The sequence below is a fragment of the Pristiophorus japonicus genome, chromosome 9 (assembly GCF_044704955.1).
Source record: "Pristiophorus japonicus isolate sPriJap1 chromosome 9, sPriJap1.hap1, whole genome shotgun sequence".
In the NCBI taxonomy this organism is placed as follows: domain Eukaryota; kingdom Metazoa; phylum Chordata; class Chondrichthyes; family Pristiophoridae; genus Pristiophorus; species Pristiophorus japonicus.
In genome coordinates, this window is record NC_091985.1 from 226,506,138 (window position 1) to 226,533,701 (window position 27,564).

The window sequence follows — 27,564 nt, forward strand, 5'->3', positions numbered from 1 at the left end:
ACGAGGCAGAGTATGGTACTTAAACTGTGCAGACCTGCAGTCCTTTATTAGCAGCTCCTGAGTGATGACAACAAGCTGTGTGTTCCATTTTATACCGGGTTACCTGCCGTGTGCAGGCAACCCCTGGGTCTCCAGCAACAGCACCCTCGAGTGTACCGGTAAAGTGTGTACAGTACAAAGGTACATTCAATGTTGCATGACAGTGTTACAGACATCACGCAGTGAACAGGCATGCCTACACAACAGTTTTGGTCTCCTAATCTGAGGAAGGACATTCTTGTTATTGAGGGAGTGCAACGAAGGTTCACCAGACTGATTCCCAGAATGGCAGGACTGACATATGAAGAAAGACTGGATCAACTAGGCCTATATTCACTGGAATTTAGAAGAATGAGAGGGGATCTCATAGAAACATATAAAATTCTGACGGGATTGGACATGTTAGATGCAGGAAGAATGTTCCCGATGTTGGGGATGTCCAGAACCAGGGGTCACAGTCTAAGGATAAGGAGTAAGCCATTTAGAACCGAGATGAAGAGACTTCACTCAGAGAATTGTGAACCTGTGGAATTCTCTACCACAGAAAGTTGTTGAGGCCAGTTCGTTAGATATATTCAAAAGGGAGTTTGATGTGGCCCTTACGGCGAAAGGGATCAAGGGGTATGGAGAGAAAGCAGGAATGGGGTATTAAAGTTGCATGATCAGCCATGATCATATTGAATGGTGGTGCAGGCTCGAAGGGCCGAATGGCCTACTCCTGCACCTATTTTCTATGTTTCTATGATACTGTTTCTGTTTCTCTCTCTGGTGCTATACACGACGGTGTGGTACTGTTACTGAACGTAATATGGAGACAATAATACCAAGTGTAAGACTGATAATGTGTCTGTCTCTCTCTCTCTCTTCCGCTGGTGCAGTACATGAACGTGTGATATTATTATTGAGCGTAATATGGAGACACAGTTAGGGAGTTTAAGACTACTACTGTGTCTGTCTCTCTGTTGCTCCCTCTGATACCCATCTCTGGGTGGTGAGTATGGGATGTATAGGACACCAGTTACTGTTATATGTCCCTCATTTTCGGAGGAGAGAGAGAGACAAAGAGAGGATGGAGGGGCGGTGAGCACATTATTTCTATTTTGATATTAATCAAACATATTTCTGCGTGCGAACAACGTAATAACTTAACAGCATATATGGGTTAAGCCAGCCACTGCTGTGATTGGCTCCTGCCCCTGAATCTGGGAAACAGACACTGTGAGAAGCGCCGGTCTCAGAGTGTTTAACACTTACTGAGCTGGGAAACTACAACTAACCCCGAGAATCGGCAGCACAGGCCGAGCGGAGAGGTAACCCTGTGCTGGGAGCTGTAAATCTGGGACAGTTTGTGCTGTGAATGTGCAGATGTGAACATTGTGTGATGAGAGTGTGTTAAAGGGGCGGCCCGGTGAGACTAATGTCACTGTGTTTGTGTGTCCGTCTCATCGCCGGATTCCAGAGTCCCTCTTGTGTAAAATTCAAAGATTTCCCTGTCACAGGATCTCCCTGCTGCCCTGCTCAGGTCTAAAGTGGGAATTAAACGTCAAGTTTGATGTGATTTCAAATTTCAATCGAAAAACAGAGAAAATGTCCGCGATCGGGTGAAAGAGCGCGATCAGTGCAGCAATGAAACGGGTTTAAATCCAAATTGCTGCCTTCAATTCGGATGAAACTTTCTCGACAACAAACATCCCGGTGTTCGGGACAGAAAGAGGCCAGTCTGGGAATCTGGAGGGCCCGGGTTGAATTGGAATCGGACAGTTAATGAGGAGAGAGAAACACAGAGAGGCTGGAGGGGCGGGGAGCTGACAGCAGGATGTCTCCGCCCCGTCCGCTCGCTGCCTTTAAGTTGCTCTGTGCCGCCGCCTCCCGTTTCATTTCTGACCGAGCTCTGACTGTCAGAGAGATTTTCCACAGAGTCGCCGACATGATTGACACTGCAGCAGCCGAAACGGCTCCTCCTGCCGCCGCCGCTCAAACCAAGGCTCCCAGCAAGAAGAAGAAGGCGGCTCCCCGCTCCAAGCCAGCCGGTCCCACGTTGGGCGAACAGATCCTCAAGGTGGTGGCCGATGGCAGCGATCGCAAGGGGATGTCCCTGGCCGCGATAAAGAAGGCTCTGGCGGCCAAAGGCGTGGATGTGGAGAAGCGCGGGTCCCAGATCAGGTTCAGTATCAAGAGGAATGTGAGAAATGGCTTCCTGGTGCAGACCAAGGGCACGGGCGCCTCGGGCTCCTTCAAAGTCGCTAAGAAGGAAAACCAGGGGAAAGTGGGAAGGAAGGTGAAGAAACCAGCAGCCAAGAAATCTCCAGCCAAGAAACCAGCAGCCAAGAAATCTCTGACCAAGAAACCACCAGCCAAGAAATCTCCAGCCAAGAAACCAGCAGCCAAGAAATCTCCAGCCAAGAAATCAGCAGCCAAGAAATCTCTGACCAAGAAACCAGCAGCCAAGAAATCTCCCGCCAAGAAACCAGCAGTCAAGAATTCTCCCGCCAAGAAAAAGAAGGCGCCAACAGTAAAAAAGACAGCGAAAGCGGCGGCTGGGAAGAAGGCGGCGGCGAAGAAGCCCAAGAGCCCCAAAATGGCCTCAGGCGCAAAGGTGAAGGTGGCCAAAAAGGTGGAAAAACCGAGGGCCAAGGCCAAATCAGCAAAACCCAAGAAACCAGCGCACAAAAAGTAAATAAAAAGTGCAACTTGTAAACATCTGAACCCAAAGGCTCTTCTCAGAGCCACCCACGCCTCTCAGAAAAGAGCTGATCCCCGAATCAAATGATCCTTGTCCCGGGGCCGGGCTCAGATTTCAGACAGAAATCATTGAACATGAAGCCAGGATCCCTGGTGACTCGCTGACATTGGCTGCACCCACCCCTCCCCCAGTGTCTGCAATAAAACACACAGAGAATGGGATGTCTGGCCCGGGCCTCATTAACTGGGGATGTGTTCGGCTCCAATCTCAGTTCCTGGTCATTGTCATTTCACAGATTCAGGGGGAGAGTCTGTGAGACGGTGATACTGGCGGAGATACCCCGCCTCATAACTCAAACCCCAAGCACCACATTCTCCAAATCAGCTGGAATAAGGTGTTTGTAAACTGCTGGACCCGTCTGTGAGAGGAAGTGTGGGGAGATGGAACAAGGTCTGAGATTGACAGGGAAGGGGCAGTATATAGGCGGGAATATTTAATTGTAACGGGACCTTATTTAAAAGCTTCTGGTTCCTGGAAGCTTTGAATATAAATTCCGAGTCTGTTTCGGTTCTATTGTCGGAAAACGGTTTGAAATTGGCGGCTGCAGAAAGCTGGAAGACCAGAGGCCGCTCTCTGCTCTGTCTGTCAATCTTGACTCTGTCTCCTCCCCTTCCCGCCTCTCTCACTCTGCACTTTCTCAGTCAGGTCGGCTCCGGCTCTATAAAAAGGAACCGGGGGGAGCTCGCGTCTCATTCAGCGGCTGTTTGAGTGAAGAATCATCATGTCTGGCCGAGGTAAAGGAGGCAAAGGACTGGGTAAAGGCGGAGCCAAGCGGCACCGTAAAGTGCTCCGTGATAACATCCAGGGCATCACCAAACCAGCCATCCGCCGCCTGGCTCGCCGTGGCGGTGTCAAGGAGACCCGCGGGGTGCTGAAGGTTTTCCTGGAGAATGTGATCCGAGATGCAGTTACCTACACTGAACACGCCAAGCGCAAGACGGTCACTGCCATGGATGTGGTGTACGCTCTGAAGCGGCAGGGCCGCATTCTCTATGGATTCGGCGGCTGAATAACTCGAACTTTCCCCCCCCCCCCCCCCTCCTCCAAGCACAACACAAAGACTCTTCGAAGAGCCACCCACCGCCTCACAGAGAGAGCAGCGACCTGGGGATGGGAGCGCGGACAGTTTGGTGGTGAAATGGTTTCGGCTGTTTAATTAATGGAAAGAAAGATTTGGATTTATATAGCGCCTTTCTAAATTTGCAGATGACACAAAGATTAGTGGGAAAGCGGGTTGTGTAGAGGATACAGAAAGGCTGCAAAGAGATTTGGATAGGTTAAGCGAATGGGTTAAGGTTTGGCAGATGGAATACAATGTCGGAAAGTGTGAGGTCATCCACCTTGGGAGGGGGGGGAAAAAACAGTAAAAGGGAATATTATTTGAATGGGGAAAAATTACAACATGCTGCGGTGCAGAGGGACCTGGGGGTCCTTGTGCATGAAACTCTTTTAGGAGCAAACAAAAAACATTAAACCGTGCCCCCCGATCTGGGGGAAACACCAACATTTACAAGGCTTTTTATTTGGGCACAGAATCGAATTTTTTCTCCAAGTGCCCCCTATAAAAGGGGAGGGGGACACTAAAAGCACCGGCAATTAAAACAAATTAACTTAAAAACATAAAATCAAATTAAAATTTGGTTGCTGGGCGTGATGATGCACTCCAGTCCCTCCGGTGCCCACCTCTTCCTTGTGCATGAAACTCTTTTTGGAGTTTATCTGAAAACATAAAACATTAATCCGTGCCACCCAACCTGGATGACACACCAGACATTTACAAGGCCCTTTTTTCCTTTTTTTTTGTGTTTTTTTTTTGGGCACTAAAATCACATTTTTTTTTCCAGTGCCCCCTATAAAAGGGGAGGGGGACACTAAAAGCACCGGCAATTAAAACAAATTAAACTTTAAAACGTAAAATCAAATTAAAATTTGGTTGCCGGGCGTGATGATGCACTCCAGTCCCTCCGGTGCCCACCTCTCGCGGAAGGCCGCGAGCGTACCTGTGGACACCGCGTGCTCCATCTCCAAGGACACCCTGGACCGGATGTAAGAGCGGAAGAGAGGCAGGCAGTTAGGTTGAACGACCCCCTCGACCGCCCGCTGCCTGGACCGGCTGATGGCACCCTTGGCCGTGCCCAGGAGCAGTCCTACGAGGAGGCCCTCAGACCTACCCGCTCCCCTCCGCACAGGGTGCCCAAAGATCAGGAGAGTGGGACTGAAGTGCAGCCAGAATTTCAGGAGCAGCCCCTTTAAATAATAAAACAGGGGCTGCAACCTCGTGCACTCAATAAAAACATGGAACACGGACTCCTCCAGACCGCAGAAATTGCAGGCGGCCTGGGAGTCCGTGAACCGGCTTAAAAATTTGTTGCACGGCACTGCTCCGTGCACCACCCTCCAGGCCAAGTCCCCGATGAATAGTGGGAGGACTCCTGCGTAGAGTGCCATCGGGGACCCCCGCCTCCTCCGGACGGCAAGATGGTACGCCATGGCGTGTACGGACGGCCGGCGAGGATGGCAAAGTTGAGAGTGTGCACGAGCAGCCCGTACATGAAACCCCTCCGTGCGGAACTGAAAGGCACGGAGGGGATTTCCCCGAGGCGGCTCAAGTTGTGAGGCGCCGGCCCCCGAGGGAGGTTCCGGGGTTTGGCACCGATGAGGAATTCCGTCCGGACGGGGGTCAGTTCGGACGGGATCTCCCCACATGCTTGAGCCTCCTCGATGCACCTAACAGAGTCAGGGCCCAAAGCTGTTTTTAGCGACTCGATGGCTTTGGCCGCGCGGCGGACGTTTGCTGAATTTAGGCGCCGCGCCAGCGTGTCTGGCGCCATCCAGCCCGCTCCTCCGCCATCGAGCAGGTCCCTGACCCTGGTCACCTCACCAGCCACAGCCCTCTCTTCCGACCGCCACATAAAACCTCGGTCGTGGAGATACGGATTCCCGAGCAGCGGCTCCTGCAGGACAGCCGCCACTCCAGCCGGCGGAGAGCTGCGCTTGGTGGAGACTTTGTTCCAGACCCTGATGAGTTCCTTGTAAAAGACAGACAGCTCCTGGAGGGCGGTCCTAACACCCCCCAAGTTCACAAACAGGAGCTGCGTGTCGTAATTGAGGTCGCGCTGCTGGCACACCACCTAGGAGGGGGCTCGACGTAAAGGTATCTCTGCAGGGTCTGAAGACGGAAAGTCGCGAGCTGGGCGCTGACGCACACCAACGACTGACCGCCCTCCTCAAGCGGGAGACTCAAGACCGCGGCAGAGACCCAGTGCTTCCTGTTGTTCCAGAAGAAGTCCACCAGCTTCTTCTGTATCTTGGCGACAAACGCAGGGGGAGGGGTCAAAGTGACCAGCCGGTACCACAACATTGCGGCCACCAGCTGGTTTATGACTAGCGCTCGACCCCTGTAGGACAGCACTCGGAGCAGTTCTGTCCAGCGCCCTAGGCGAGCGGCGACCTTGGCCTCCAGCTCCTGCCAGTTCGCCGGCCAGGCTTCCTCGTCGGGGCTAAGGTAGACTCCCAGATAGAGGAGATGGGTCGTGCTCCAGGCAAAATGCCTGAGCTCCTCCGGCAGGGAGTCCCCCCGCCACTGACCCACCAGGAGTCCGGAACATTTCTCCCAGTTGATCCTGGCGGAGGACGTGGCCGAGTAAATCTCCTGGCACTCACGCATCCTCCGCAGGTCAGCAGGATCCTCTACCGCGAGGAGCACGTCATTGGCATAAGCCGAGAGGACGACCTCCACGCCCGGCCCTTGCAGAGCCAGTCCCGTCAACCTCGTCCGCAGGAGGCGCAGTAAAGGCTCCACGCAGATGGAATATAACTGGCCGGACATGGGGCATCCCTGGCGCACCCCTCTCCTAAAGCGAAGGGGCGCCGTCAAGGACACATTAACCTTAATCAGACACTCTGTGGCGGCGTACAAAAGTCAGATCCAGGTGACGAAATGCGTCCCGAACCCGAAAGCGCGCAGAGTTCCGAGTAGATAGTCGTGATCCACCCTGTCGAACGCCTTCTGTTGGTCGAGAGATAAGAAGGCGACCGACAGACCAGCCTCCTGGGAATGATGGATGAGGTCCCGGACCAGATGGATGTTGTCGTGGATTGTCCGGCCCGGGACCGTGTAGGACTGGTCGGGGTGGATCATGTGGTCCAGCACGGCACCAAGGCGAGCAGACATCACCCTGGCAAAGATTTTGTAGTCCGTGCTGAGGAGGGAGACCGGGCGCCAGTTCTTAAGAAGGCGGAGATCGCCCTTCTTAGGCAGCAGGACGATGACTGCCCTGCGCCAAGAGAGGGGCATCTCCCCGGTCGCCAGACTTTCCCCCAGGACCCGCGCGTAGTCGCTCCCCAGGACGTCCCAGAACGCCCTGTGGAACTCCACGGTCAGCCCATCCAGCCCCGGGGTTTCCTTGTGCATGAAACTCTTTTAGGGAGTTAACGGAAAAAACATTAAACCGTGCCCCCCGATCTGGGGGAAACACCAACATTTACAATGCCAATTTTTTTTTTTTTTTTGGGCACAGAATTGAATTTTTCTCCAAGTGCCCCCTATAAAAGGGGAGGGGGACACTAAAAGCACCGGCAATTAAAACAAATTAAACTTTAAAACGTAAAATCAAATTAAAATTTGGTTGCCGGGCATGATGATGCACTCCAGTCCCTCTGGTGCCCACCTCTCGCGGAAGGCCGCGAGCGTACCGGTGGACACCGCGTGCTCCATCTCCAAGGACACCCCTTCCCAAAAAGTTAGTTTGCAGGTGCAGCAGGTAATCAGGAAGGCGAATGGAATGTTGACCTTCATTGCGAGAGGAATGGAGTACAAAAGCAGGGAGGTCCTTCTGCAACTGTACAGGGTATTGGTGAGGCTGCACCTGGAGTACTGCGTGCAGTTTTGGTCACCTTACTTAAGGAAGGATATGCTAGCTTTGGAGGGGGTACAGAGACGATTCACGAGGCTGATTCCGGAGGTGAGGGGGTTACCTTCTGATGATAGATTGAGTAGACTGGGTCTTTACTCGTTGGAGTTCAGAAGGATGAGGGGTGATCTTATAGAAACATTTAAAATAATGAAAGGGATAGACAAGATAGAGGCGGAGAGGTTGTTTCCACTGATCGGGGAGACTAGAGCTAAGGGGCACAGCCTCAAAATACGGGGGAGCCAATTTAAAACCGAGTTGAGAAGGAATTTCTTCTCCCAGAAGGTTGTGAATCTGTGGAATTCTCTGCCCAAGGAAGCAGTTGAGGCTAGCTCATTGAATGTATTCAAGTCACAGATAGATTTTTAACCAATAAGGGAATTAAGGGTTACGGGGAGTGGTCGGGTAAGTGAAGCTGAGTCCACGGCCGGATCAGCCATGATCTTGTTAAATGGCGGAGTAGGCTCGAGGGGCTAGATGGCCTACTCCTGTTCCTAATTCTTATGTTCTTATGTTCACGACCACCGAACGTCTCAAAGCCAATGAAGTACTTTTGGAGTGTAGTCGCTGGGGTGGGGGGGGGGGGGGTCGGGGGAATTATTAAATATTTTACAACTATTGTAAATATGAGAGATCAGAAATTCCGGCTGACAGTCACAATTACCGGGCGGGATACACTGTCCCCTTTACCCAGACATTACAGTCTCCCCTCACAGCTAATTCCTGTCATGTTGTGAGGTTTCTGTGAGAATCGGTTAAACGGGACGGCACTGGCGGGATCGATGCGGGACTTTGTGTTTACAGGAAGCAGTGACCGGGGATTTATTCCCGCCCGGTTCAGACCGATCAGGGAATGGAACAGAATTCAAACCGGAATGTTGCAGAGAATGGGATTGGTGACTTATAATGGGGCAGAATCGCCGTTATAAAGATTGGGATTCTTAAATTGCTGGCGGGAAGTTAGAGTTTCTTTAATCTCTGTTGGTTGATATTCTGAAATTGGCGGGCTTTTTGAAATTGACCAACTGTCAGTTTCAGTTCAGCCAATCAGGGGCCAGTAATCCCCGCCCTTCATTTTCACTCTCGGCGCTTGGGTCAAACTTGATTGGCGGTCGGGCTGCAGCCAATCACAGTCCCGGGGCGGACCCTCACACACTTTAAAAGGAGGCCCCAGAGGAGGCTCTGCATTAACAGTCCCTGTGTCCCAGATTGTGTTTAGATCCGTTCAGAAAATGGCCAGGACCAAGCAGACAGCGCGCAAATCCACCGGAGGGAAAGCTCCTCGCAAACAGCTGGCAACCAAAGCGGCCCGGAAGAGCGCTCCGGCCACGGGCGGAGTGAAGAAGCCTCATCGCTACCGACCTGGTACCGTGGCTCTGAGGGAGATCCGCCGAGCTGCTGATCCGCAAACTGCCCTTCCAGCGCCTGGTGCGGGAGATCGCTCAGGACTTCAAGACCGATCTGCGCTTCCAGAGCTCGGCCGTCATGGCCCTGCAGGAGGCCAGCGAGGCTTACCTGGTGGGGCTCTTTGAGGACACCAACCTGTGCGCCATCCACGCCAAGCGAGTCACCATCATGCCCAAAGACATCCAGCTGGCCCGCCGCATCCGCGGGGAGCGCGCCTAGACTTCCCCTGCCCCGGCTCGGAGCTTCAGCACCAAGTGCAACAACGGCTCTTTTCAGAGCCACCAAATCAGCAAAGGAAAGAGCTGCGATCGGCGCCAGGCAAACTGGCCTGTGCACATACCGTGCGGGTCTTGTAGTGTTACTGTAACTGGGAGGGTTATACAATGCAGGCGGTGAATATCTGAATCTGCGGGTTTGGTCGAGGTGCCCAGTATACCGACTGCACCTGCCCAACGTGGGTCGGAATCTGTTAAGTAAATTATCCACATACCGGGATAGATTTTCAGGAGAGCACCAGGTTTGAATCTCACCTTTAAAGTCAGCTCTTAATGCGGCGACAGGTGGGATACTATTTGGAATATTTTAAAGCGGCCAGAGCTGTAATTCTGGTTCCATCCTGTATGCAAATTAAAAGGGTAAAATTCTGCATGATTCAATGTTTGATTGCAGTGATTCAATGTTAAATTAAATCTGGGACAATTATGATGCATAGACCAGGAAGCAGCCCTTTCACAGATACTGTGGGTGGCCCTGAAAACAACCTTTGGATTATTAGATTAAATCTGTCCACTTTACTTGCTCTTGGACGAAGTGATGGTTTTCTTGGGCAACAGCACAGCCTGGATATTAGGCAGCACCCCGCCCTGAGCGATGATCACCTTTCCCAGCAGCTTGTTGAGCTCCTCATCGTTGCGGATGGCCAGCTGCAGGTGTCTGGGGATGATGCGGGTCTTCTTGTTGTTGCCGGCCAGCTCCAGGATTTCAGCGATCAGATACTCGAGCATAGCAACCATGTAGACCGGGACTCCGGCACCCACACACTCAGCGTAGTTCCCCTTTTGCAGGAGCCTGTGAACACGGCCCACATGGAACTGCATTCCGGCCCTGGAGGAGCGAGATTTGGCCTTGGCCCAAACTTTACCGCCAGTTTTTCCTCTTCCCGACATTTCCACAATCCACAGGTTCAGAGAAAGAATTTTAAAAAAAATTTCAAAATATATACTTTATTCATATAAAAATTTGCACGATACATTGTTAGACAGTTCAGTACATTTGGATGCGGTCAGCAATTCCATACAATGCATTTGGATGCTGATGGCAGTTCCGTTCAATACATTTGATTGCTTTTTCAGGGTACATTGTAATACAGTCACCAAATTACGTTACATGTGGCACTATACAGTACACGGAAGGGGTGAGGATACAGTTACATTTTTTTACAACATACATTACTAAACAGTTGCTGAACTTGCATTATACATGGCACTGCATAGGTGTGTTCAGATCATGGTGCTCTATGTATACAAAGGTTTACAAGTACAGCCCGAGGGGAGTTTTATACTGATTCCAGCCCCTGGGTTTACTGTGGCGGAAGGGCTTTAAACTGTGGCTCTTCCCCACTGTGCCTTTGCGGCGACTGCACCAATTTTTAGTGCGTCCCTCAGCACGTACTCCTGGATTTTGGATTGCGCCAGTCTGCAACATGCAGACGTGGATATCTCCTTGCTCTGGAAGACCAGCAAATTTCAGCAAGACCAAAGTGCGTCTTTCACCGAGTTGATGGCCCTCCAGCAGCAGATGATGTCTGTCTTGGCGTGTGTCCCTGGGAACAGTCCGTAGAACACAGAGTCCTGTGTTACGGAGCTGCTCGGGATGAACCTCGGCAGCAACTACTGCATCTCCTTCCAGACCTGCCTTGCAAAGGGGCAGTCCCAAAGGAGATGGGTGACAGTCTCGTCCGCACCACAGCCAACTCAGGGGCAGAGTGCCGTGTCTCTGAAACCCCGGCTGTGCATGAAGGATCTGATTGGTAGGGCCCTTCTCACCGCCAACCAAGCTACGTCTTGGTGCTTATGTGAAAATTCTGGCGATGAGACATTCTGCCAAACGAGTTCGACAGTCTGCTCGGGGAACCGTCCGACAGGATCCATCATCACCTTCTTTTGTAGGGCGTCCAGGACCTTGCGTGCCGACCACTGCTTTATCGCCTTGTGGTCAAAAGTGTTTTCCTTGAAAAACTTTTCCACAAAGGACAGGTGCTGAGGCATGGTCCAACTGCTCGGAGCGTTTCGCGGCAGCCTGGCCAGACCCATCCTTCACAACACCGGGGACAGATAGAATTTCAGCATGTTCTGACACTTGCCGTTTGCATACGAAGGGTCTATGCACAGCTTGATACAGCCGCACACAAAGGTGGCCCTCAGGATGAGGGCCACATTCGGAACGTCCTTTCCCCCCCTTGTCCAGAGATTTGTACATCGTGTCTCTGCGGACACGGTCCATTTTCGATCTCCAGGCGAAGCAGAAGACGGCCCGGGTGACTACCACGGCACAGGAGCAGGGTATGGGCCAGACCTGCACCACATACAACAACAGCGAGAGCACCTCACTCCTGATGACCAGGTTCTTTCCTGCAATGGAGAGTGAGCGCAGCTTCCACCATCCCAGTTTATGTTTCGCTTTAGCGATACGCTCCTTCCAGTTTTTGACGCACTCCCCATCCGCTCCAAACCATATTCCCAAAACCTTGAGGTAATCTGACTTCACGGTGAAGGGAATAAAGGATCGGTCGGACCATCTTCCACAGAGCATGGCCTCGCTCTTGCTGCGATTTACCTTCGCTCCCGAGGCCAGTTCAAACTGGTCGTAGATTGTGAGCAATCTGAGGACCGACTGCGGATCCGAGCAAAAGACGGTGACATCGTCCATGTACAGGGAGGTCGTGACCTGAGCGTCTCTGCTGCCTGGGATTGTCACCCCCCCCCCCTAATATCCGCATCCTTCCTGATGGATTTTAAAAGGATAAATTAAATGCAAATTAAAAATGGGTAAAATTCTGCATAGTTCAATGCGTTCATATTTATACTGAGATCTAGGACAATTATAATCCATAAGCAACCCTTTCACAGATACTGTGGGGGGGGGGGGGGGGGCTCTAAAAAGAGCCTTTGGGTTATTAGATTAAATCTTGTCCGCTTTACTTGCTCTTGGACGAAGTGGTGGTTTTCTTGGGCAGCAGCCAGCCTGGATATTAGGCAGCACCCCGCCCTGAGCAATGGTCACCTTTCCCAGCAGCTTGTTGAGCTCCTGGTCGTTGCGGATGGCCAGCTGCAGGTGTCTGGGGATGATGCGGGTCTTCTTGTTGTCGCGGGCCGCGTTGCCGGCCAGCTCCAGGATTTCAGCGGTCAGATACTCGAGCACAGCAGCCATGTAGAGCGGGGCTCCGGCACCCACACGCTGGGCGTAGTTCCCCTTTCGCAGGAGCCTGTGAACACGGCCCACAGGGAACTGCAGTCTGGCGTTGGCTCGAGCTTTTCCGCCGGTTTTTCCTCTTCCAGACATTTCCACAATCGACACGTTGAGAGAAAGAATGAAAAATTGCTCCCACATCTGCCCTTCTTATAGCTTCTGGAGGGATGCAGGGAGCGAACTTGTGATTGGTCACTCTGCGGTGCATTTCATTGTTCTTTTCTGATGACCAATCACCTTCTGTTTAGCCCGCCAGTGAAAAGAGGGCGAAAATTATTTGTAACAATCTGACCTTTGACGAATTTTCAATTTCAAAAAGCCCGCCAATAATTTTTACAAGTGCGGATTATATTAATAAATTCATCATTAGTCAGAGTTTTAATTCCTTTTGTCTTATTCTATATTGCCTTGCAAATTCCAGGATGTTACAATCAGGATTAAATTCGGGTTCAGTTTTAAACTGCCTGCAACGGGCGGGAATCAATTCCCAGATTCTGTAACGGGATACATTACAGCTCAATCTTTGCACAATTTGGGAATCACAGATCATGGATCGATCGAGGCGGGAATGAGACCAGAACTGGGCGTCCTTCTGTGAAAAGAGAAGAGGGACAGAGTGTTCAAACAGCCCCGTTCTGGATTTTCAGAACTCCCGTTCCGGGTTGTTACACTCGGAGTCTCGGGTTAATAAGCGGGTTGATTTTTTTTAATCGATAAGGGCTTGAGAAAGAATGAGATGACTAAAGTCTGAGTCTCACCCCCTAAAACAAGATCATAATTCATCGGCAGGTGACCAGGGACAGTGTTCTTAGTTTATTGGGAGGGGAATTCATCAGCGAAACTAAGGTTGAACCGGGCAGTAAAACCGCTTATCTGAGAATTCAAATCTAAATCTACAGCTGGAACTTTAAAGATTGTCAAATACACTTGCTCAGGAAATAACTATAGCAAACTAAAGGATGATACGTTTGTGCAGCTCTTTCACAGAAGTTGTGGGTGGCTCTTAAAAGAGCAGTTGTGTTTGGGGTTTGTTCTGTCAGAACAGCGTGGAGTTTTACTTGGAGCTGGTGTACTTGGTCACCGCCTTTGTCCCTTCCGACACGGCGTGCTTGGCCAGCTCCCCGGGCAGCAGCAGGCGCACGGCGGTCTGGATCTCCCGGGAGCTGATGGTGCAGCGCTTGTTGTAAAGGGCCAGGCGGGAAGCCTCACCCGCGATGAGCTCGAAAATATCGTTCACAAACGAGTTCATGATGCCCGTGGCCTTGGAGGAGATGCCAGTGTCGGGGTGAACCTGCTTCATCACTTTGTAGATGTAGATAGAATAACTACAGCAGTTACCATGGGCGACTTTAATCTACATATAGATTAGGCTAACCAAACTGGTAGCAATGCAGTGGAGGAGGATTTCCTGGAGTGTATTAGGGATGGTTTTCTCGACCAATATGTCGAGGAACCAACTAGAGAGCAGGCCATCCTAGACTGGGTGATGTGTAATGAGAAAGGATTAATTAGCAATCTTGTTGTGCGAGGTTCCTTGGGGAAGAGTGACCATAATATGGTAAAATTCTTTATTAAGATGGAGAATGACACAGTTAATTCAGAGATTAAGGTCCTGAACTTAAGGAAAGGTAACTTCGATGGTATGAGACGTGAATTGGCAAGAATAGACTGGCAAATGATACTTATGGAATCAATTATTAAGGATGTCATAGCAGTGCATTTGGAAAGAGGTGACATGATAGGTCCAAGTCAGCATGGATTTGTGAAAGGGAAATCATGCTTGACAAATCTTCTGGAATTTTTTGAGGATGTTTCCAGTAGAGTGGACAAGGGAGAACCAGTTGATGTGGTATATTTGGACTTTCAGAAGGCTTTCGACAAGGTCCCACACAAGAGATTAATGTGCAAAGGTAAAGCACATGGGATTGGGGATAGTATGCTGACATGGATTGAGAACTGGTTGTCAGACAGGAAGCAAAGAGTAAGAGTAAATGGGTACTTTTCAGTGACTAGTGGGGTACTGCAAGGTTCTGTGCTGGGGCCCCAGCTGTTTACATTGTACATTAATGATTTGGACGAGGGGATTAAATGTAGTATCTCCAAATTTGCGGATGACACTAAGTTGGGTGGCAGTGTGAGCTGCGAGGAGGATGCTATGAGGCTGCAGAGTGACTTGGATAGGTTAGGTGAGTGGGCAAATGCATGGCAGATGAAGTATAATGTGGATGTGAGGTTATCCACTTTGGTGGTAAAAACAGAGAGACAGACTATTATCTGAATGGTGACAGATTAGGAAAAGGGGAGGTGCAACGAGACCTGGGTGTCATGGTACATCAGTCATTGAAGGTTGGCATGCAGGTACAGCAGGCGGTTAAGAAAGCAAATGGCATGTTGGCCTTCATAGCGAGGGGATTTGGGTACAGGGGCAGGGAGGTATTGCTACAGTTGTACAGGGCCTTGGTGAGGCCATACCTGGAGTATTGTGTACAGTTTTGGGCTCCTAACTTGAGGAAGGACATTCTTGCTATTGAGGGAGTGCAGCGAAGGTTCACCAGACTGATTCCCGGGATGGCGGGACTGACATATCAAGAAAGACTGGATCAATTGGGCTTGTATTCACTGGAGTTCAGAAGAATGAGAGGGGATCTCATAGAAACGTTTAAAATTCTGATGGGTTTAGACAGGTTAGATGCAGGAAGAATGTTCCCAATGTTGGGGAAGTCCAGAACCAGGGGTCACAGTCTAAGGATAAGGGGTAAGCCATTTAGGACTGAGATGAGGAGAAACTTCTTCACCCAGAGAATGGTGAACCTGTGGAATTCTCTACCACAGAAAGTTGTTGAGGTCAATTCACTAAATATATTCAAAAAGGAGTTAGATATAGTCCTTACTACTAGGGGGATCAAGGGGTATGGCGAGAAAGCAGGAATGGGGAACTGAGGTTGCATGTTCAGCCATGAACTCATTGAATGGCCTACTCCTGCACCTAATTTCTATGTCTATGTTTCTATGTAAAGGGTTGACGGTGGATAGGCAATGGCAGACATTTAAAGATCACATGGATGAACTTCAACAATTGTACATCTTTGCCTGGAGTAAAAATAAAACGGGTAAGGTGGCTCAACCGTGGCTAACAAGGGAAATTAGGAATAGTGTTACATCCAAGGAAGAGGCATATAAATTGGCCAGAAAAAGCAGCAAACCTGAGAACTGGGAGAAATTTGGAATTCAGCAGAGGAGGACTAAGGGTTTAATTAGGAGGGGGGGAAAGAGAATATGAGAGGAAGCTTTCCGGGAACATAAAAACTGACTGCAAAAGCTTCTATAGATACGTGAAAAGAAAAAGATTAGTGAAGACAAACGTAGGTCCCTTGCAGTCAGATTCAGGTGACTTTATAATGGGGAACAAAGAAATGGCAGACCAATTGAACAAATACTTTGGTTCTGTCTTCACGAAGGAAGACATAAATAACCTTCCAAAAGTACGAGGGGACCGAGGGTCTAGTGAGGAGGAGGAACTGAAGGATATCCTTATTAGGTGGGAAATTGTGTTCGGGAAATTGATGGGATTGAAGGCCGATAAATCCCCGCGTCCTGATAGTCTGCATCCCAGAGGAAGTCACCCTAGAAATAGTGGATGCGTTGCTGATCATTTTCCAACAGTCTATCGATTCTGGATCAGTTCCTATGGACTGGAGGGTAGCTAATGTAACACCACTTTTTTAAAAATGGAGGGAGAGAGAAAACGGGTAATTATAGACCGGTTAGCCTGACATCAGTCGTGGGGAAAATGTTGGAATCAATTATTAAAATAGCAGTGCATTTGGAAAGCAGTGATAGGATCGGTCCAAGTCAGCATGGATTTATGAAAGGGAAATCATGCTTGACGAATCTTCTAGAATTTTTTGAGGATGTAACTAGTAGATGGACAAGGGAGAACCAGTGGATGTGGTGTATTTGGACTTTCAAAAGGCATTTGACAAGGTCCCACACAAGAGATTAGTGTGCAAAATTAAGGCACATGGGATTGGGGATAATGTATTGACGTGGATAAAGAACTGGTTGGCAGACAGGAAGCAGAGAGTCAGGATAAACAGGTCCTTTTCAGAATGGCAGGCAGTGGACTAGTGGAGTGCCACAGGGCTCAGTGCTGGCACCCCAGCTATTTACAATATACATTAATGATTTGGATGAAGGAATTGAATGTAATATCTCCAAGTTTGCAGATGACACTGATAGTGTGAGCTGTGAGGAGGATGCTAAGATGCTGCAGGGTGACTTGGACAGGTTAGGCGAGTGGGCAAATGCATGGCAGATGCAGTATAATGTGGATAAATGTGAGGTTATCCACTTTGGGGGCAAAAACACGAAGGCAGATTATTTGAATGGTGACACATTAGGAAAAGGGGAGGTGCAACAAGACCTGGGTGTCATGGGACTTTAGCCATTGAAAGTTGGCATGCAGGTACAGCAGGCGGTGAAGAAGGCAAATGGTATGTTGGCCTTCATTGCGAGAGGATTTGAGTATAGGAGCAGGGAGGTCTTACTGCAGCTGTACAGGGCCTTGGTGAGGCCCCACTTGGAATATTGTGTTCAGTTTTGGTCTCCTAATCTGAGGAAGAACGTTCTTGCTATTGAGGGAGTGCAGCGAAGGTTCACCAGGCTGATTCCCGGGATGGCAGGACTGACATATGAAGAGAGACTGGATCAACTGGGCCTGTATTCACTTGAGTTTAGAAGGATGAGAGGGGATCTCATAGAAACATATAAAATTCTGACGGGACTGGACGGGTTAGATGCAGGAAGAATGTTCCTGATGTTGGGGAAGTCCAGAACCAGGGGACACTGTCTAAGGATAAGGGATAAGCCATTTAGGACTGAGATGAGGAGAAACTTCTTCACTCAGAGAGTTTTTAACGTGTGGAATTCCTTACCGCAGAGAGTTGTTGATGCCAGTTCATTGGATATATTCAAGAGGGAGTTAGATATGGCCCTTACTGCTAATGGGATCAAGGGGTATGGAGAGAAAGCAGGAAAGGGGTACTGAGGTGAATGATCAGCCATGATCTTATTGAATGGTGGTGCAGGCTCGACGAGCTGAATGGCCTCCTCCTGCACCTATTTTTTTTCCTATGTTTAACTCTCCTTCCTCGACTTTCTGCGCTTCTTGCCACCCTTCGGTGGTGTTTTCTTGATTTCTTTCTTAGTGCCTTTTTTCGGAGCTGGTTTCTTCTCCTTCAGCATAGTTTTGTTAAATCAGGCACAGATCTGAAGGGAACTCAGTTCGGAGCTCGCATTATATAGGCAGCCCCACAGCCCGCCCACAGCCCTATGCTAATGAGGGATGGGTGAAGGCAACGATTGTGATTGGTTCATTGGCCGCGTTGTCATTTTCCATTGTTCTGTATCTCTCTGATTGGTCTCTTTAAACATCCAATCAGATGTATTGCTCACCACAATCTCAAATTCTTGAATGAGGTCATCAATTACATCCCCTCCCGATTTATACACCGTTCTTTGTGTTTCTATTCTGCTCTCAGGCAAACATGGTTACTGACGGCCGGTCTTATGAAGAAGGTTCATTCACGTTTTTTCCTATATATACATTCAATAATCTGAACAGCAAGGTCGCTGTCGATCTAGATGTCTACATGTTCAACAGACATTGACCGGTTTATAACCGAGATTGCCTGAGGGTCAATTCTGATCAGGCCTTGGGAGTCCTTTTGTGAGGGCCAAAGACCCTGATGCTGCCTTTCTCCCACCGGTTAATTCACCACCTTTCTTATCGGTCACTTCTGTAACTACGTTAGTTGTTTCAGTATTACCTTCATCTGGAATATGTCGTACCTTCTGTGCCGTAAACGGCCTATTTCCCTTAGTAAAAGGGTCAAAAACCAGGGAGCATAAATTTAAAAAAATTGGTAGAAGGTTTAGAGATGATTTGAGGGGAAATATCTTCACGCAGAGGGTGGTGTGGTCTGGAACTCACTGCCTGAAAGGGTGATAGAAGCTGCAATCCTCACCACATTTAAAACTACTTGGATGTGCACTTTTACGGACCTAGAGCTGGAAAGTGGGATTAGGCGAGATAGCCTTTTGTTGGCCGGCACGGACACGATGGGCCGAAGTGGCCTCCATACGTGCTGTAAGCTCTCCCCCGTTCCCCAGGTCGCTGCTCTTTCTGTAAAGTGGTGGGTGGCTCTTAGTAGAGCCTTTGCTTTGCGCTTGGGGGAAGAGAGTCGCGTTGAATCCATAAAGTGCGGTCCTACCGTTTCAGAGCGGACACCACATCCATGGCAGTGACCGTCTTGCGCTTGGCGTGCTCAGTGTAGGTCCAAACTGACCGACTAAGGAGAGAAATACACAGCCTGGGAACGGACGGAGCTCCCGAGAACTGAACCAGCAAACTATCTCAAACCAGGCCAGAATTAAACTAGGTCCTTTTATTACTACAATAATTCATCACCGCCGACTCTCTTCATAGTTTTCATTTACAGAGTAAAGAATATTTAGGGAACTGGTGGCAGTATTTATACAATTGTTGAGTCTGACAACTGTAGTTCAATGATTCGCTGTTAACTAGAAAAGCGTATGTAAGCAAAGAACCGTAACGCAGAGACCGGGAACTAAAAACTCCCGCATACAGGTCTGAAACAGATCAATTTATCGGTATATGAACTCAAGGTCTCCATTAATACAGTCAGCAGCCCTTTCACAGATCCTGTGGGTGGCTCTGAAAAGAGCCTTTGGGTTATTAGATTAAATCTTGTCCGCTTTACTTGCTCTTGGACGAAGTGGTGGTTTTCTTGGGCAGTAGCACAGCCTGGATATTAGGCAGCACCCCGCCCTGAGCGATGGTCACCTTTCCCAGCAGCTTGTTGAGCTCCTCGTCGTTGCGGATGGCCAGCTGCAGGTGTCTGGGGATGATGCGTGTCTTCTTGTTGTCACGGGCCGCGTTGCCGGCCAGCTCCAGGATTTCAGCGGTCAGATACTCGAGCACAGCAGCCATGTAGACCGGGGCTCCGGCACCCACACGCTGGGCGTAGTTCCCCTTTCGCAGGAGCCTGTGAACACGGCCCACAGGGAACTGCAGTCCGGCTCGGGAGGAGCGAGACTTGGCCTTGGCCCGAGCTTTACCGCCGGTTTTTCCTCTTCCAGACATTTCCACAATGCGCAGGTTCAGAGAAAGAATGAGAAACTCCTCCCATATCTGCCCTTCTTATACCTTCTGGAGGGATGCAGGGAGCGAACTTGTGATTGGTCACTCTGTGGTGAATATCATTGGTCGTTTCCGATGACCAATCACAGCCTGTTTAGTCCACCAATGAAAGCAGGGCTGAAATTACTGGTTCTCAACAGCCAGAACTCAACGATTTTTTAATTCAAAAATCCCGCCAATAATTGTTAAAATTGCGGATTATGTTAGTAACTTCACCATTAACCAAATACTTCAAAACACTTTGTTTCCTTTTGTCTTATTCCATGTTTCCCTTGCAAATTCCAGCCTGTTACAATCAGGATTAAATTCGGCTTCAGTTCCAAAATGTAACGGGCATAACTCAGTCCTTTCTGATTGTGTAACGGGACACATTCCAGCCTAATCTTTGTAAAAGTGAACTTCTATTCACAGGAACGGTGTAAAAGTTGGGAATCACAGATCATGGATCGATCCTCCGCACAGGGGGCAGTGAGACCAGAACTGCGAGTCCTTCTGTGAAAAGAGAAGAGGGACAGAGTGTTCAAACTGCCCCCGTTCTGGTCTCTGTAAGAACTGCGGGGAGTCTCGGGTCAATAAACGGACTGAGCCGCAACGGAATAAAAAAAAACACGAAAAGGGCTTGAGTGAGAATGTGTCACTGAAATCGGAGTCTCCCCCGCCCCCCTCCAAAATAAGCTCCTAATTCGTCGGCAGGCGCTGTGAATGAACGGGTCTGAGAGCAAAGGGAAAGCGACCAGGAACCGTGTTTGTAGTTTACTCACTGCGGGAAATTCCAGCGACGCCAAGGTCGAACCAGACAGTGAAAACTAAATCTACAGCTGGAACTGCAAAGGTTCTCACACCTTAATCGGGAAACATAGAAATTAGGTGCAGGAGTAGGCCATTCGGCCCTTCGAGCTTGCACCACCATTCAATAAGATCGTGGCTGATCATTCAACTTCAGTACCCCTTTCCTGCTTTCTCTCCATACCCCTTGATCCCTTTGGCCGTAAGGGCCATATCGAACTCCTTTTTGAATATATTTAACGAACTGGCCTCAACAGCTTCCTGTGGTAGAGAATTCCACATGTTAACCACTCGCTGAGTGAAGAAGTTTCTCCTCATAGAAACATAGAAACAGAGAAAATAGGTACAGGAATAGGCCATTCGGCCCTTCGAGCCTGCACCACCATTCAATAAGATCATGGCTGATCATTCCCTCAGTACCCCTTTCCTGCTTTCTCTCCATACCCCATTGATCCCCTTAGCCGTAAGGGCCATATCTATCTCCCTCTTGAATATATCCAATGAACTGGCATCAACAACTCTCTGCGGCAGGGAATTCTACAGGTTAACAACTCTCTGAGTGAAGAAGTTTCTCCTCATCTCAGTCCTGAATGGCTACCCCTTATCCTAAGACTGTGTCCCCTGGTTCTGGACTTCCCCAACATCAGGAACAATCTACCTGCATCTAACCTGTCCCGTCAGAATCTTGTATGTTTCTATGAGATCCCCTCTCATCCTTCTAAACTCCAATGTATAAAGGCCCAGTTGATCCAATCTCTCCTCATATGTCAGTCCAGCCATCCCGGGAATTGGTCTGGTGAACCTTGGCTGCACTCCCTCAATAGCAAGAACGTCCTTCCTCAGATTAGGAGACAAAAACTGAACACAATATTCCAGGTGAGGCCTCACCAAGGCCCTGTACAACTGCAGTAAGACTTCCCTGCTCCTATACTCAAATCCCCTAGCTATGAAGGCCAACATACCATTTGCCTTCTTCACCGTCTGCTGTACCTGTATGCTAACTTTCAATGACTGATGAACCATGACACCCAGGTCTCATTGCACCTCTCTATTTTCCTAATGTGCCACCATTCAGATAATATTCTGCCTTCGCGTTTTTGCTCCCAAAGTGGATAACCTCACATTTATCCACATTATACTGCATCTGCCATGCATTTGCCCACTCACCTAACCTGTCCAAATCACTCTGGAGCCTCTTAGCATCCCCCTCACAACTCACACCACCACCCAGTTTAGTGTCATCTGAAAACTTGGAGATATTACACTCAATTCCTTCATCCAAATCATTGAAGTATATTGTAAAGAGCTGGGGTCCCAGCACTGAGCCCTGCGGCACTCCACTAGTCACTGCCTGCCATTCTGAAAAGGACCCGTTTATCCCGACTCTCTGCGTCCTGTCTGCCAACCAGTTCTCCATCCACCTCAGTACATTACCCCCAATACCATGTGCTTTGATTTTGCACATCAAACTCTTGTGTGGAACCTTGTCAAAAGCCTTTTGAAAATCCAAATACACCACATCCACTGGTTCTCCCTTGTCCACTCTACTAGTTACATCCTCAAAAAATTCCATAAGATTTGTCAAGCATGATTTCCCCTTCATAAGACCATGCTGACTTGGACCAATCCTGTCACTGCTTTCCAAATGCGCTGCTATTTCATCCTTAATAATTGATTCCAACATTTTCCTCACTGATGTCAGGCTAACCAGTCTATAATTACCCACATTCTCTCTCCCTCCCTTTTTAAAAAGTGGTGTTACATTAGCTACCCTCCAGTCCATAGGAACTGATCCAGAGTCGATAGATTGTTGGAAAATGATCACCAATGCATCCACTATTTCCAGGGCCACTTCCTTAAGTACTCTGGGATGCAGACTATCAGGCCCTGGGGATTTATCGGCCTTGAATCCCATCAATTTCATGAACATAATTTCTCGCCTAATAAGGATATCCTTCAGTTCCTCCTTCTCACTAGACCCTTGGTCCTTAGTACTTCCAGAAGGTTATTTGTGTCTTCCTTCGTGAAGACAGAACCAAAGTATTTGTTCAATTGGTCTGCCATTTCTTTGTTCCCCATTATAAATTCACCTGAATCCGACTGCAAGGGACCTACGTTTATCTTCACTAATCTTTTTCTCTTCACATATCTATAAAAACTTTTGCAGTCAGTTTTTATGTTCCCGGCAAGCTTCTTCTCGTACTCTATTTTCCCCCTCTTAATTAAACCCTTTGTCCTCCTCTGCTGAATTCTAAATTTCTCCCAGTCCTCAGGTTTGCTGCTTTTTCTGGCCAATTTATATGCCTCTTCCTTGGATTTAACACTATCCTTAATTTCCCTTGTTAGCCACGGTTGAGCCACTTTCCCCGTTTTATTTTTACTCCAGACAGGAACGTACAATTGCTGAAATTCATCCATGTGATCTTTAAATATTTGCCATTGTTTATCCACCGTCAATCCTTTAAGTATCCTTTGCCAGTCTATTCTAGCCAATTCATGCCTCAAACCATCGAAGTTACCTTTCCTTAAGTTCAGGACCCTAGTTTCTGAATTAACTTGTCACTCTCCATCCTAATAAAGAATTCTACCATGTTATGGTCACTCTTCCCCAAGGTGCCTCGCACAACAAGATTGCTAATTAGTCCTTTCTCATTACACATCACCCAGTCTAGGATGGCCAGCTCCCTGGTTGGTTCCTCGACATATTGGCCTAGAAAACCATCCCTAATACACTACAGGAAATCCTCCTCCACCGCATTGCTACCAGTTTAGTTAGCCCAATAAATATGTAGATTAAAGTCACCCATGATAACTGCTGTACCTTTATCGCATGCATCCCTAATTTCTTGTTTGATGCTGTCCCCAACCTTACTACTACTGTTTGGTGGTCTGTACACAATTCTCACTGGCGCTTTCTGCCCCTTGATATTCCATAGCTCCACCCATACCGATTCCACATCATCCAAGCTAATGTCCTTTCTTGCTATTGCATTAATTTCCTCTTTAACCAGCAATGCCACCCCACCTCCTTTTCTTTTCTGTCTATCCTTCCTAAATGTTGAATACCGCTGGATGTTGTGTTCCCAGCCTTGGTCATCCTGGAGCCATGTCTCCTTGATGCCAATCACATCATACCCATTAACTGCTATCTGCGTAGTTAATTCATCGACCTTATTCCGAATGCTCCTCACATTGAGGCACAGAGCCTTCAGGCTTGTCTTTCTAACACACTATGCCCCTTTAGAATTTCGCTGTAATGTGGCCCTTTTTGCTTTTTGCCTTAGGTTTCTCTGCCCTCCACTTCTACTTTTCTTCTTTCTATCTTTTGCTTCTGCCCCCATTCTACTTCCCTCTGTCTCTCTGCATAGGTTCCCATCCCCCTGCCATATTAGTTTAACTCCTCCCCAACAGCACTAGCAAACACTCCCCCGAGGACATTGGTTCCGATCGTGCAATGTCCCAGAAATTTGAATCCCTCCCTTCTGCATCAGTGCTGAAGCCAGGTATTCATCTGAGCTATCCTGCAATTCCTACTCTGACTAGCACGTGACACTGGTAGCAATCCTGAGATTACTACTTTCGAGGTCCTACTTTTTAATTTAGCTCCTAGCTCCCTAAATTCGTCTTGTAGGACCTCATCACGTTTTTTACCTATATCGTTGGTACCTATACGCACCACGACAACTGGCTGTTCACCCTCCCTTTTCAGAATGCCCTGCATCCGCTCTGAGACATCCTTGACCCTTGCACCAGGGAGGCAACATACCATCCTGGAATCTCGGCTGCAGCCGCAGAAACGTCTATCTATTCCCCTTACAATTGAATTCCCTATCACTATCGCTCTCCCACTCTTTTTCCTGCCCTCCTGTGCTGCAGAGCCACCCACGGTGCCATGAACTTGGCTGCTGCTGCCCTCCCCTGATGAGTCATCCCCCTCAACAGTACCCAAAGCGGTGTATCTGTTTCGCAGGGGGATGACCACAGTGGACCCCTGCACTACCTTCCTCGCACTGCTCTTGCTGTCACCCATTCCCTATCTGGCTGTGTATCCTTTAACTGAGGTAAGATCAACTCACTAAACGTGCTATTCACATCATTCTCAGCATCGAGCATGCTCCAGAGTGAATCCACCCGCAGCTCCAGTGCCGCAATGCGGTCCGTCAGGAGCTTCAGCCAGACACACTTCCCGCACACGTAGTCGTCAGGGACACCGGAAGCGTCCCTGACTTCCCACATAGTACAGGAGGAGCATAAAATGTGTCCGAGCTCTCCTGCCATGACTTAACCCTTAGATAAACTTAATTTGGCAACAACAATGCTAAAAGGTTACTTACTGATAAAGAAAAGAAAAAGAAAAACTACTTACCAATCACCAGCCAATCACTTACCCCCTTGGCTGTGACGTCACCTTTCGATTTCTTTCTACTTCATTTTTGCCTTCTCTCCCTGCTGCAGCTGCACCAGCTGCTCTCTCCAACGCACTGGGCCTTTGTAGGCCTCTCGCCGTACCTCTTCGACTCCTCGACTCCCCGCTGGCCTCTCCGATCTGCTGGCCCTCCTGTTGGGCCTTTATAGGCCTCTCGACGTCCCGCTCTGCCTTCTCGACTCCCCTCGGTCCTAAATGGCTTGCCCCTTATTCTTAGACTGTGACCCCTGGTTCTGGAACTCCCCAGCAACGGGAACATTCTTCCTGCCTCTAACCTGTCGAATCCTGTCAGAATTTTATATGTTTCTATGAGATCCCCTCTCATTCTTCTAAACTCCAGTGGATAAAAGCCCAGTTGATCCAGTCTCTCCTCATATGTCAGTCCTGCCACCCTGGGAATCAATCTGGTGAACCTTCGCTGTACTCCCTCAATAGCAAGAATGTCCTTCCTCAGATTAGGAGACCAAAACTGAACACAATATCCAGGTGTGGCCTCACCAAGGCTCTGTACAACTGCAGTAAGACCTCCCTGCTCCTATACTCAAATCCTCTAGCTATGAAGGCCAACCTGCCATTTGCCTTCTTTACTACCTGCTGTACCTGCATGCCAAACTTCAATGACTGATGTACAATGACACCCAGGTCTCATTGCATCTCCCCATTTCCTAATCTGTTACCATTCAGATAATATTCTGTATTCCTATTTTTGTCACCAAAGTGGATAACCTCACATTTATCCACATTATACTGCATCTGCCATGCATTTGCCCACTCACCTAACCTGTCCAAGTCACCCTGCAGCCTCTTAGCATCCTCCTTACAGCTCACACCGCCACCCAGTTTAGTGTCATCTACAAACTTGGAGATATTACATTCAATTTCTTCATCTAAATCATTGATGTATATTGTAAATAGCTGGGGTCCCAGCACTGAACCCTGCGACACCCCACTGGTCACTGCCTGCCATTCTGAAAAGGACCCGTTTATTCCAACTCTCTGCTTCCAGTCTGCCAACCAGTTCTCTATCCACGTCAGTACATTACCCCAATACCATGTGCTTTAATTTTGCACACCAATCTCTTGTGTGGGAACTTGTCAAAAGCCTTTTGAAAGTCCAAATATATCACATCCACTGGTTCTCCCTTGTCCACTCTGCTAGTTACATCCTCAAAACATTCTGGGAGATTTGTCAATCATGAGTTCCCTTTCATAAATCCATGCTGACTTGGACCGATCCTGTCACTGCTTTCCAAATGCTCTGCTATTTCATTTTCAATAATTGATTCCAACATTCCACCACTGATGTCAGGCTAACCGGTCTATAATTTCCTGTTTGCTCTCTCCCTCCTTTTTTAAAAGTGGTGTTACATTAGCTATCCTCCAGTCCATAGGAACTGATCCAGAGTCAATAGAATATTGGAAAGTGATCACCAATGCATCCACTATTTCTAGGGCCACTTCCTTAAGTACTCTGGGATGCAGCCTATCAGGCCTGGGGTTTTATCGGCCTTCAATCCCATCAATTTCCCTAACACAATTTGCTGACTAATAAGGATTTCCTTCAATTCCTCCTTCTCACTAGACCCACTGTCCCCTAGTATTTCCAGAAGGTTATTTGTGTCTTCCTTAGAGAAGACAAATCCAAAGTATTTGTTCAATTGGTCTGACATTTCTTTGTTCCCCTTACTGTAAATATTTACTGTAAATTCAGTATAAAGGGTGACGTGTTTGTGCAGCCCTTTCAGTGATGTTGTGGGTGGCTCTTAAAAGAGCCGTTATTTTTTGGGATTTGTTCTCTCAGGACAACGTGGTGTTTTACTTGGAGCTGGTGTACTTGGTCACCGCCTTTGTCCCTTCAGACACGGCGAGCTTGGCCAGCTCCCCGGGCAGCAGCAGGTGCACGGCGGTCTGGATCTCCCGGGAGCTGATGGTGCAGCGCTTGTTGTAATGGGCCAGGCGGGAAGCCTCACCCGCGATGAGCTCAAAAATATCGTTCACAAACGAGTTCATGATGCCCATGGCCTTGGAGACGATACCAGTATCGGGATGAACCTGCTTCATCACTTTGTAAATGTAGATGGAGTAACTCTCCTTCCTCGACTTTCTGCGCTTCTTGCTGCTCTTCGCTTGCAGCCCTTTTTCAGAGCTATTTTCTTCTCCTCAGGCATCGTTTTGTTCAGTCAGGCACAGATCTGAAGGGAACTCAGCTCAGAGCTTGTATTAGAAAGGCAGCCCCACAGTCCGCCCACAGCCCTATGCTATTCAGGGATGGGTGAGGCAATGATTGTGATTGGCTCATTGGCCACGTTGTCAATTTCCATTGTTCTGTAATGTCTCTGATTGGTCTCTTTAAACATCCAATCAGATTTACTGCTCGTCACAATCTCAAATTCTTGAATGAGGTCATCAATTACATCCCCTCCCGATTTATACTCTGTTCTTTGTTTCTATTCTGCTCTCAGGTTACCCCGACACAAAGCCCACTTGCGGACACAGTCCTAATGTGATGAGCTGCTGTAAGGAGGCTGCTGTTTGCTCCCTTACTCGGGCCCGGGATATC

At 48.7% G+C, this 27,564-nt stretch overlaps 2 protein-coding genes across 2 annotated transcripts in view; both read right to left on the reverse strand.

Moving 5' to 3' along the window:
* The window catches only part of LOC139274180 (zinc finger protein 271-like), a gene marked incomplete at its 5' end in the record, with an annotated part of 93,226 nt that overhangs the window by 22,436 nt on the left and 43,226 nt on the right, over positions 1-27,564 (reverse strand). Inside the window, 3 exons of the mRNA XM_070891215.1 lie at positions 11,938-11,994; positions 19,218-19,306; positions 26,975-27,157. Of these exons, the coding sequence (XP_070747316.1) occupies positions 11,938-11,994; positions 19,218-19,306; positions 26,975-27,157 (329 nt within the window). The remainder of the gene's footprint in view (positions 1-11,937; positions 11,995-19,217; positions 19,307-26,974; positions 27,158-27,564) is intronic.
* LOC139273823 (histone H2A type 2-A-like) lies at positions 19,017-19,771 on the reverse strand. The gene has a single exon (XM_070890903.1). It carries the CDS (start codon positions 19,733-19,735, stop codon positions 19,349-19,351), a length of 387 nt encoding a protein of 128 aa, XP_070747004.1. The 5' UTR covers positions 19,736-19,771; the 3' UTR covers positions 19,017-19,348.